Source organism: Dromiciops gliroides, chromosome 1 (genome assembly GCF_019393635.1).
Source record: "Dromiciops gliroides isolate mDroGli1 chromosome 1, mDroGli1.pri, whole genome shotgun sequence".
Taxonomy (NCBI): Eukaryota; Metazoa; Chordata; class Mammalia; order Microbiotheria; family Microbiotheriidae; genus Dromiciops; species Dromiciops gliroides.
Window position 1 is genome coordinate 93,333,210 of NC_057861.1, and position 12,386 is coordinate 93,345,595.

General features: G+C 34.5%; 1 protein-coding gene across 2 annotated transcripts in view; it reads right to left on the reverse strand.

Moving 5' to 3' along the window:
• KHDRBS3 (KH RNA binding domain containing, signal transduction associated 3) overlaps positions 1 to 12,386 on the reverse strand; it is a 278,529-nt gene that overhangs the window by 148,490 nt on the left and 117,653 nt on the right. For both annotated transcript variants that reach the window (XM_043979875.1, XM_043979876.1), the window contains exon 3: positions 1,062 to 1,178. In XM_043979875.1, the coding sequence (XP_043835810.1) occupies positions 1,062 to 1,178 (117 nt within the window). The remainder of the gene's footprint in view (positions 1 to 1,061; positions 1,179 to 12,386) is intronic.

Sequence of the window (12,386 nt, forward strand, 5' to 3'; positions counted from 1 at the left end):
GCACTTGCTTCCACTGCCTTCGTGGCCTATTAGAACAAATTGTTTACATCTGCCTTTTCTGCTGTGAAAGTCTTCACATGTTTGGAGTAGAAATCCCCCAACTCACCAATGAGTTTGAGGCCCCTCTGTTATCCTCAACCTGGTTTAGACCATCTGCCAAAATGGTTTATCAGGGTGTGGCTACTGCATATCCTACAGTTTCTTGGAGCCACAGGTAAGACATGGAGTGGCAGGTAAACACTAAAGGTGAGAAGCAGCCCTGAAAAGGGTTCAATAGCCCTCATACCCAAGATACTAGTCTTCCTGGAAAACCTGAGCTCCACAGAAGGTTGTAGGAGTGCTATGGAGAAAAAGAGGCCAGAAGACACAAAAGACAAACCCACCTTCTCCTCAACTTCTAGGTTTAACTCAGATTTAACCCTCAGAATTCATTAAGAACATACATACACACATATCCAAAGTACCACCCCCCCACACACAGATCCTTTATATTATCTTAATAAATGGGATGTAGAATTCTAACAGTGGTATTAGACAATGAGAAATAAGAGTAAGAAAAATATAATAGAAAAAAACAAAAAGAACAGCAGCAGCTAGTATTTACATAACTTTAAGGTTTATTAAGTACTTAAAAAATATCACATTTGATCCTCACAGAAATCCTGGAAGGTAGTTGCTATTACTATCTCCATTTAATACATCAGAAAACAGAGGCTGGGTGACTTGCCTAGAGTCACAAAACTAGTAAGTATCTAAGGCTAAATATGAACTCAGGTATTCCTGACTTCAGGTCCAAAAATTTAATTTATGGATTAAATATATAAAATCCTAAATGGGAAAAACTAATTCCATTATATATTTAACATGTAAACATGCAAAGAATAGTAGAGTACAAATGATGTCTTAATTTTTAGTACTGGTTATATCACATTTTAGGATTTATTAACTTAAATCCACTGTCTGGACCTTAGTTTTTACATCTATAAAAGGAGGGAACTGGAACAAATTATCTCTAATATAACTTTGGGCTCTCATACTTTATAGTTATCTAAATCAATTACCTTTGTTTTGTCTCTCATGGAACCTTTTCCAAGAATGGACATTTTGGTCAAAGTTTCTTCCTGTAAACGCTTCAGTGAATTGCCACGTGGACCCAAAAGCTTTCCAACGAAGTTGAACTAGGAAAAAAAGAAAGAAATAAAAAACAAACTAGCTACAATTTGTAACATATAGGTATAAATATTTTTAAAATAAAAAGTTACAGGATGATGGTAATAGCAATTATGCAGTGCTTTAGGGTTTGCAAAGCTCTTTTGTTTTTTGTTTTTTGATTTTTGTTTTTTGCAGGGCAATGGGGGTTAAGTGACTTGCCCAGGGTCACACAGCTAGTAAGTGTCTGAGGCTGGATTTGAACTCAGGTCCTCCTGAATCCAAGGCTGGTGCCTTATCCACTGTGCCACCTACCTGCCCCATTCTCATTTTTTATCCTACAAACAACACTAGAGGGAGGTATTGCTGTTATTGTCTATATTTTACACACGAAGAAAATGGGATGAACATAAGGTAAGTGAATTCCCAGGATGATGTAGTAAGTATCCAAGTCCACATCTGAACTCAGGTCATCCTGACTCCAGCTCCAGTAATTTATTCACTGTGCCACCTAGCTGCAAGTCCTCTCATTCTCCTTAAATTTTATACAGTTCCTTACCTTGCCCTCACTTAGGGGCTTATTACATTCTACTATTATCATCCTTAATTCTGTATGTTATTTTCTCCTTTAGCCTAGCAAGGCAGAACCCTTATACCACCTAAAGTACTGCATCTGTAGAAGGAAAGGTTACTACCCCACCATCATTCTCATTAACATTTTTCATTAAGGTTCTAACTTGAACTTAAGGACTTAAGGATTTTAACAAGACATCTTATTTTGCATGTGAGTTTTGTTACAGAGCAACCATGATCCCATCCAACTCTAAAACTCTGAGTTTTTATGACTGTTTATTCCAAAAAGGAGATCTACTACCTAGTCTAATTATGATTGACAAGTACTTTTTTTCCACAACAATTAACACATGCATTCAAGCTGTGTCTTAATATCCTAATAACTAATTTTCCATTATGCTCAACTATCCTACAAGACAAAAATCTTTTTCATATGTTGAAAGACCCTTGCTCTGCCAATTCAACCAGTTATAAACACAAGAAGATATCTGGAGATCAAGAACAAAAAGAAAGGTGGATAGAACTAATGAAGACAATTTAATTCTGTTTGCATTAGGGTACAGTTGGATCATTCTAACTGCCAATTAAAGTAAGCTGAACAAATTACCTACCCCATCATCAAAAGAGGCAGGAAGCCTGCCCTAAATAAATTAAGCTTCATCAGAATCCCTGGTGACTGAGCACTGAGCCCTGAACTCAGGCACCAGATGTAGCAAACAGGTTGTTTGCCATAAATGAGATACTATGGTTAGTAAAAATCAGCTACCAATAAAATAAAAAAAAAGTATTTTTTCAACAGTATGGAATGATGTTATACACTGGGGGTATAAAAACAAAGTAAAAATAAGTCCCTGCCCTCAAGAAGCTTACAATGCAATGGAGACTATGACATGTACAAAGATAGCATATTTAGTATGTTAACATATAATAAGTATTCTACAACATAATATATCTCATAAATAATGTAAATATATGTGACTTTTCTGAGGAAGGTAAGAATGCTTAAAAAAACTACTGGGAATAAAGAATCCCCAGAGAAAGTGGAATATGAACTGAACATTGCAGAAAATTAGAGGTTCTAGGAGGTGGAGGTGAAGAGGGAGTGCATTCCTGGCATGGGATGTATAACCCGTGCTAAAGCAGGAGAGATGGAGAAAGAATGTTGAGTAGGGGCAGTAGTGCTAGAACATGGAGTGTGTGAAAGGCTCTCTGAGAAAGGTGTCCCATTTGATAGGAGTCCAGGAAAATTCCAAAGGGTAGATATTGTGGCTAGGACACTGAGTATGCAAACCATGATTTTAATCCTCTTTCCAAATGATATCGCTGTACTTGAAGACAGAAATCATGTGCTCTTTAAGCCTTCTCTTCTTCAGATTACAGAAGCACAGTTCTTTTAACTGATCCTTATATAAAATTAATTTTAAATGCTCTCAACCACACCATTTACTTTTCTTTGGATGCACTCAATGTTGATGCCCTCTTTAAACTGTGATAACCATCCTAATGAAATGTTGGTGGAGCTAGGAATTGGATACACTATTCTGAAAACAGTTTATCAATCAATAAGGATTATTAAGCACCTACTCTGTTCCATGCACAAAGAAAAATGATTATATGATTTTAATCAGAGATTCCTCTGCTAGGCATGCGCCAAAAAGATGAATGATAAAAAAGAAAGGGTCTATAGATAAATGAATATTTATAGTAGTATAATACAGTGCAAAGAAATGGAAATGAAATAAACTACTGACTGAGACAACAACTCAACAAGTTACAGGGCATGAATGTAATGGACTTAATTTTTTTTAAAACTAATGCTAATAAAATTACTACTGAGCTGCATGAAAATACCTAGGAAGCAATACAAAATGAAGGAATCAGAACTAGGAAAACAATAAACATAATGACTACAACAACCTAAGTGGAAATAACAATAAGAACTGAAATTATAAAGAGATATGAGAAGGGAACTCCTTCATTCTTTGGTAGTGGTTGGGGACTATGGGTATAGAATGCATGCATATAATGTGACACTTTTTTGGTATGTTGTTTGGTTTTAATATATTGTTTCTTTCTCTTCCCTCTCCCTCATTCGTTGTTATCTGCAATACATCTGAAGGTAGAGGACATGATATGGTTGGAAACTGAATTTTTAAAAATTTCAAAAATCAACAAAATGCATTTGTTTTGTTTAAAAGAGGCAAGAGAAATGGTATTCAGCACTTAAAAATTATTTCAGCCAATTAAATAGGGATTATACTTTTTCAAAATATAAAGAACACATTTTTGAAAAAGCCTTCCCGACACACATGACTAACAAGAATAATATGGATGGTTAGATATTTTTCTCCAATCTTAACAAATTCTCAACCCTCCACCCCCAAATAATAATCAAGGACAAATGGTAAAGCAAAATCAGCTGTACCCAAGTACATTTTTAGAAGCCTAACGACAAATATTACTAATCACTAGCCAGCTCACTCTTTTGCCTCTTTGCCTCTTTGCCCTTGCAGGTTGCAAAACATCAATGGATTGTGCTCTGGGATAGACACAGCAATTTCTCTGAAGCTACTTTAGTCTCTACTAGAATATACAGACTCTGTTTTCAATTCCTAATATTTAGTAAGAAGGAGCCAGCTTCCACTCTGTTCACTCATTTGTAAAGGTGGGGGAGATATGGGAATAAGAATGGTAATGTGCTTAGTCAGAGAACTAAAGAACAGAAGGAATTAAGAATGGATGCCAAGATGTGTGGGGCTACACTTGACCTCAAGGAAAGGGGACTCCCATCCAACTGGGACCTAGTCCTATCCACTTCAGAGAACTGAAACTAGGGAAATCTGAGTTCCTCAAAATAGGAAGAGACTGAGATTGTTCTGAGGTCCAGACTCCAAGGAGGACAAGAAAGTGGGGGTAGTCTAAAAGTGAGTGTTAATGTTGAAGGAATAAAGATTGGGGTGAGCGTTACTAAAACAAAGCTCTCAAAAGGGAAAAAAAACGGCTTAAAAATCTGGAGCACAAGCAAATAAATCAAAAAGTAAGATATTAAAACAGAAGACAACAAAATGAGTTCAAACATCTCTAAATATAAATTTCGAGACAAAGAAAACTAAATCAATTGTTGATAAACAGAAAAATCTATGAATTCCCAAGAGAACAAAGAACTTCAGAAAAATGTTACAAAATATTTTGAGAGATCAGAATCTTGAAGTTAAAAGAAGTGACAGAGGTCATGGCCTAGACAGCGGGATTATAGCAGGAGAAAAAACAAAACCATGAATTAATGATCACAAGTATATCCAAAAAACAAGAGATACCTGAATTGGTATATAAATATACTGAAGTGAAGGAAAATTTGGAAGAATATCATGATGATGATGATGATAAGATGATAATGCAATGTAACATTTATGTATCTCACAAGGTTTGCAAAATGTTTTAAAAACAGTATCACATTTTATCCTCAGAACAACTCAGTGAAGTAAGAAAAATATAGTCCTACCACCTAAGTCAGGGAAAGATTAAGCAAAAATGAAAACTGTAAACCATCATCATTAGCAAATATTGAATCAAATATTATAAATAAAATCCTGTCAATTAATCTAAGAAAATTTTCCTTAGAATAAAGTTTGATTTATAATAGAAATGCAAGGTTGGTTCAAACAAACAACATTATCATATTAAAGGGAAAAACACAAAAAACTGCATGGTTATCTAAACCAATACAAAAAAAGTTTTGACAAAGTTCATCACTCACGAATAATAAAAATCCCACAATGTTGAGGTACACAGTACAAAAACAGGTACTAAAAAGTATATATTAAACGAGAAGCTTTCTCATTTCTCAGCAAATACAGGTACATTCTCCTTGTTATTCTGTAATGAGGTTTCCAAAATGCTAGCAATAACAATAAGGATAAGAGAAGAGAGATTAAAAATGGTAAAATAAGCAGAGAAGATAAAAAACCATCTCTATTTCATGATGACAAGATCACTTAGAAAATCCTAGGTAATTATCAAAGATGTGAGCTAAGACAATTAACAGCTTCAGTAAGATGCAAGCTACAAAATAAAAAGACAAAAGTCAACAATATTTTAATTTAATAGTTATTAAATCCAAGAGAAAACACACATTCCAAAATATATGAAAAGACATGGAATATATAGGGATCAATCTACTGAAGTTTTCATAATGCCTATATAGATTCAGTAACAAATTGCTCTTTAAAGATATTAAAGAGCAACTTTAAATAGTTGGAGAATTATTCACAATCAGGACTAGATCTTGCAAATACAGTAAAAACAACTGTATTACCAAATTTAATTTACAGTTTGAAAGGTATACAAATTAAACTTTTAAAGTAGCTACTTCATAAATTTCAATAAAATATTTTAAAAAATTCATTTGGAGAACAAGAGATCCACAATATCAAGAGAAATCATGAAAAGAAACCTATAATCATTTCAGAAAGTAATTGTGGAATTATGCAAATTAAGTGACTAAAATGTCTATACCCTTTGATCCAGAGATTTCACTACCAGTATTATACTTCCAGGAAGCTACCAATTAAAAAATGCACATATATACCAAAATATTTATTAATAGCATTTTTTTGTCATAGCAAAGAACTGAAATACATGGATATTCACTGAGTGGAGAATGGCTAAACAGACTGTGATATAGGAATATAATGGAATACTACTATATTTTAAGAAATAATGAATATGATGAATCCTGAGAATCATGAAAAGACTTATATAACCTGATGAAGTATGCAAAGCCAAGAAAAGCATATACAATATACAAGAATATGTAATAAGTACAGCAATGTAAAAGGAAGGAATAACTAAAAGCAATAGGAAGGAACGATAACTAAATTAAAATAAATATAGTCCCAAGGAAGATATATGAAAAGACAGTTGCTTGCCACCTCCTTGCCCTCCAATTTTTTAGAGATGGGCAGTTTTTTTGAGGTACTGATCAGTTTTATTGATTTTTTTTCCTCTTTTAAAATTTAAAAATATTCCTTGCTATATGGGATAACTCTCTGAGAGAGGGTAAAGAGAGGAATAGAGGAGAAATCTAGGAGAAGTAATAACAAAAATATGAAGTAGTATTTATGGGGTAAAAGAAAATGTACTCTCTATTTTTTTTCCAAAGGCCCTCTAGGCCTACATACAATCATATTAAAATGTCTTGGGTTCCTGTGAAATAGAGTCTCTTTCAACCTGAATGTCCCAGATCAATGACTCTTCCATTAACCTGGTATTTTAAGGATACACTATACCAAATGAGTCTTAGAGCCTCAAGAATGTAATAGACTTAATAAGAATCTTTCCAAAATGAGTCTTAAGAGTCCTTAGAGATATTACCAATTTCTTAGGTTCTGCCAAATACATTTGAAAATATGGGGTTGTATTCTACTCCGATGTTAAGAAAAGAGAAAGACAATTAGTGGAATTCTAAAACATGAACTCACTGAAAAAAATAATTTTAAGTTTGTTCTATGTGGAAGCATTTGTAGGAATAAGGGACACATCTTAGAACATTGTCTGATTTATATGATATGTAAATAAATACAACTACCAGGAAAGTCACAGGTAATGAAATAAAATACCTTATCAGCAGTGATTTTAAAAAGGAGTGTGGGTGTGGGTGAAAATATATCAGAATAACAAGTATGTTCATCTGTCTTTCATTCATGTCTGATTCTTTGAGCCCCTGTCTGTTTTTTTGTTTGTTTGTTTGGTTTTTTGAGGGGGGCAAAAATACTGGAGTTATTTGTCATTTCCTTCTCCAGCTCATTTTACAGATAGGTAAAGAGAGATGAGTGACTCCACCTACTAAGTATCTGAGGCCAGATTTGAACTTGAGAAGATGAGTTTTCCTTACTCTGGGACTGGCCCTCTATCCACTGTATCACCTAGCAACTCTAAGAGAAATATACTTATTGATTTTTTTTTTAAATAAACAGAGGAGAAAGACCATTAAGTTATCTCTTTCTAAAAGTATTTACTGGGGCAGCTAGGTGATGCAGTGGATAAAGCACTGGCCCTGGATTCAGTAGGACCTGAGTTCAAATCCAGCCTCAGACACTTAGCATGTACTACCTGTATGACCCTGGGCAAGTTACTTAAACCACATTGCCCCACCAAAAAAAAAAAAAAAGCATATACAGGGTCATGGAGGGGGAAAAGAAACAAATTTCCATGACAACTTCATTATATATTTTAAAGAAATAGCAAGTTGTACATAACAGATTTGCAGTTTCAAGAGCAATCATCTTATTTATTATACTGTTATGAAAATGCTTGTTTTATTCCATAAATTTAAAATTAATTAACTTAGAAAGAATGAAAGAACTGTGGCAATAGAAGAACAGGATTAAATCACCATGGAGTAAATAGACAAAACAACAACATCCCAAAGATATAACACTATATTTTATGAGTCTAAGTTGAAGAATAAGAGGCTACATAAAATGGGAGAGGGGAAGTATAGAATAGAATGGAATGGCCCAATTAAGTCCATAGGTAACCAATGAAATGAAAATAACACTTATGTTTTTATAAAGAGAAAAAAGGATAGAGGAAAATGAGTGTGATGGCAAAGAAATGTAAACAAAGCAAAGAGCTATTGCACAGGAAATCCACTTCTTCCAACAGCATTCCTCTTCTCCCCCCAGACAATATCCTAGCTCAGGAAAAATAATATCCAAACACTTGGGCCCAATTGGTACGCAAAAGTGTGGAGCCAGAAATGAGAGTGCATGGAAAATAGGGAAAAAATGATCATGAGAAGTATAGATGGTAGACTTGTATTACAGTTCTGATCAGAGAACACACATTGCCTTCCCCAAAAGATGCAGATCTAATTGGAGATTTAATAATGAAATTGTAAGTAAACTAGCAGCCCTGGAGAACAAAACATAAGAACTATAATTATGTGAAAGATAATGAAAGTAACAAAACAACAAGATGATTACAGGATTCAGTGAAAGTAGTTGGGGAAGGGAGAAGTATATTACTAAAAATATATATTAGGAAAGGATTCATAAAATGCATATACATTTTAAAAAATATGAAATCCCACAACAAAAAGCACAAGAAATCTTAAAACTTGAATAAGGAATAAATTATAAAGTAAAACAAAAATATGGAAATAAAAACAAAACTAAAGGCTGATTCCTTGAAAAAGCTATTAAAACAGATAAAATGATTAAAAAGGTGAGTAGAAAATCAACAAAATAAAAAATTATACAAGGAAAAAATACAACAAAAAACATATAAAAATTATCATCCTGGGGCAGCTAGGTGACGCAGTGGATAAAGCACTGGTCCTGGATTCAGGAGTACCTGAGTTCAAATCCGGCCTCAGACACTTACTAGCTGTGTGACCCTGGGCAAGTCACTTAACCCGCATTGCCCCGCAAAAAAAAAAAAAAAATCATCCTATCATATTTTCATATTTTGTATTTATATTCCAAGAAAACTAACAACACAAAATAAATAGAGCATTAGCTAAAAAAATACAAATACTCAATCTAATGAAACACCAAATAAAACCTGAAGAAAAAACAATCTCTCAAAAGGAACTAGAATGGGCTTTAAAAGTGTTGTGGTCAGGGCGCAGCGAGGTGGTGCAGTAGATAAAGCACTGGCCCTGGATTCAGGAGGACCTGAGGTCAAATCTGGCCTCAGACACTTGACACTTACTAGCTGTGTGACCCTAGGCAAGTCACTTAATCCTCATTGCCCCACAAAAAAAAAAAAAAAAAAAAAAAGTGTTGTGGTCCCCTGAGGTCTCTTCCAAAGAATTGACAACTCAGTCAATCTCCATAATGACTGGATGACTTTTATTAAGGGAGCTGTATATTAAAACATGGCCCAGGCTTTTGAATGGCCACTGGAATTCTCTCCTTCCCCTTTCTCCCAAGCTAGCCTGGGCAAGGTCTTGATCTTTATAGTCCCTCAGTACCACCTTCTTCCTATCTCCCTCACCTCTGGGTGGAGATAAAGCACATCCTCTCTAAGCAGGCTCCATCCCAGAATATAGTTAATTTACCCACTGTGGGGGCTAAACCACAACAAAAATAAGATGTTAATTACATGCTAAGTAGCAGAGGTTAGGAGCAGACAATTCCAGGTAAGTGGATTCCTCTTAACCTCTAAACCTTCAGGGATCAGAGGAATTCACTACTTTGTTACCTTAGGGGATACTATTCCCCAAACTATGTTACCCGAAGGGACACTATTCCCCACAGGCACAGAACCCAACCTCATAAAAAGAACTCTTAAAGCAGGGGAAAATAGGGACAAAAACAACAAAAAACTCCTGGTCCTAATGGCTATACAAGAAAATTCTGTCAAAATTTTAAAGAACAATTTATATCAAAAGTGTAAAAATTATTATCAAGAAATGTGAATGAACTGTCCCTATGTGATTAATATAGGCCAAATATCAGAGAAAGATAAAGCACAAGAACTATAGACCAATATCATTAATGGATATAAATTTAAAAAATAAAATCTTGTCAAACACAACAAAGCTACTTATCCAAGATACCATTCATTATGACTGAATTTATAGCAGGGATTTGTGATGGGTAAAACCAAATTTAATGCATGGTCACCTTATCTGTCCCCCTTTTGGGAAAGCTAACCAGGACAACAGTTTAACAGTTTAGGTATTAAACATTTATTAAAATATATTAGAGGTTAACAAAGAGAGAACAAGTGTCTCTGAAAGGATAGGAAAACCCCTAACTATTTCAACCACTCCTGGTTCAGCTGCCAACCCCACAGGTTTCCTCTACCAACTCCCAAAACCAACTGGCCAAACCAACTGCCTTACACACTGCTTCAAGCTGATTGGTTGAGGGTGGTCACATGCTCACACAGCAGGTGGCCCCTGTAATACTAATAATATTTTCACAGATACAAAAGTAAACAATATAATCATATTAAGAAGAAAACTGCTCTTCCAAATGATTATGTCAACATAAGAAACCTTATAAAATAAAAATTTATTTGTATTAAAAAATAATCTATCTTCTTTTAACCTATTCCTCCTCAAAGGTGTTTTACTTCTGACTGTCCCCTCCCCTACTCTGCACTTCCTTTTTTTTCCACCCTTCCTTCCTTATCCTCTTCCCCTCATACTTTCCTGTAGAGTTAAATAGATTACTCCTCCCAACTGGTTGTGAATATTATTCCCTCCATGAGCCAACTCTGATGAGTTTAAGGTCTTTGAGCTAATTCTGTGTTCCAAATTTTCTTCCTCCCTCCCTCCTCAACCCTCCCTATGAAATCAAACAATTCAATATGTCATACTTGTGCAGTTATGCAGAACATATTTACCTTCCTCAAAAGTGTTTTGCTTTTTACTGCTCTCTCCCCCAATCTGCCCTTCCCTCCTTCCCCTCTTCCCCACCGCCCCTTATCTCCCTCCCCTCCCTCAGGGCAAAAATATATTACTATACCCACTTGAGTATGTATTTTAGTCCTTCTTTGAGTCAATTCTGATGAAATTAAGGTTCACTCACTCCCCAATTCCTTCCTCCTCTGCCCCTCCCCTGCATAAGTTTTTATCTTGTTTCCTTCATGTGAACTGCCTCTCCACAGACCATCTCTCCCCTAGGTTAAAAGAAGATAGAAAATAGAGTAAATATCATGGGAAGGGAATAGGATGGAGGGAAATAGTTATGATGATTGAATATAATGGCAAAACATATGGTACCTACTTTGCTGGGCTAATATGAAGAAAATTCTTTGTCAAGTTTAAGGTATTTTATTCAGGTTATGATCAACAAGATACTATCAGAAAAACCTGAAAAGACCTACATGAACTGAAGCAGAGTGAAATGTACTATATACAAAATAACAGCAATAGTATAAGATGATCTGCTGGGAAGCATACGGTTATTTTCAGCAAGGCAATGATCCAATATAACCCTGAAGGACTTATGAAAATGGCAACCCATCTACAGAGAAAGAAGTGATAGTATCTGAAAATAGATGGAAACACATTTTTAAAAATTTTTTTCTTCCTCTTTGACAATTCCTCAATCTGAAGTTTTGGGGTTTTTTTGACTGTTTTCTCTCACAACCTAGCTAATATGGGAATGTTTTCAATGACTACTCATGTATAACTTATTTTGAAATGCTCGATTTCTAGTGGGTGGAGGGTGGGAATGGAGGAGGAAGAGAAGTTGGAACACAATTTTTTAAAAAAAATTGAAGTTAAAACTTGTTTTTACATATATTTTGGAAAATAAAATTCTATTCAAAAATAATCTAAAAATAGTTATAGAAGGTTTTATAATGTTAAAAAATCCATCAAAACAAAAGTATCATGCAATGGGAATATCCTAGAAGCTTTTCCAATAAATATAACAGGAAAGAAAGGATGTCCTGTTACTGTTTTTGCTTTTTTTCAGACAAATACAAGCAAGTATACATGTATACATATACACATATACTTCTGTATATGCTACCAATGGTAATAAGATAAAACAATGAAATAAATGTATAGATCAAAGAATAAACAATACATTTTATTTGCTCATGACATGATAGTTTACTCAGAAAATCTTAAGGAACCATCAAAGTAACTTACACAAATGATTTGCATCAGCAAAGTTGCAAATAATAAAATAAACCCA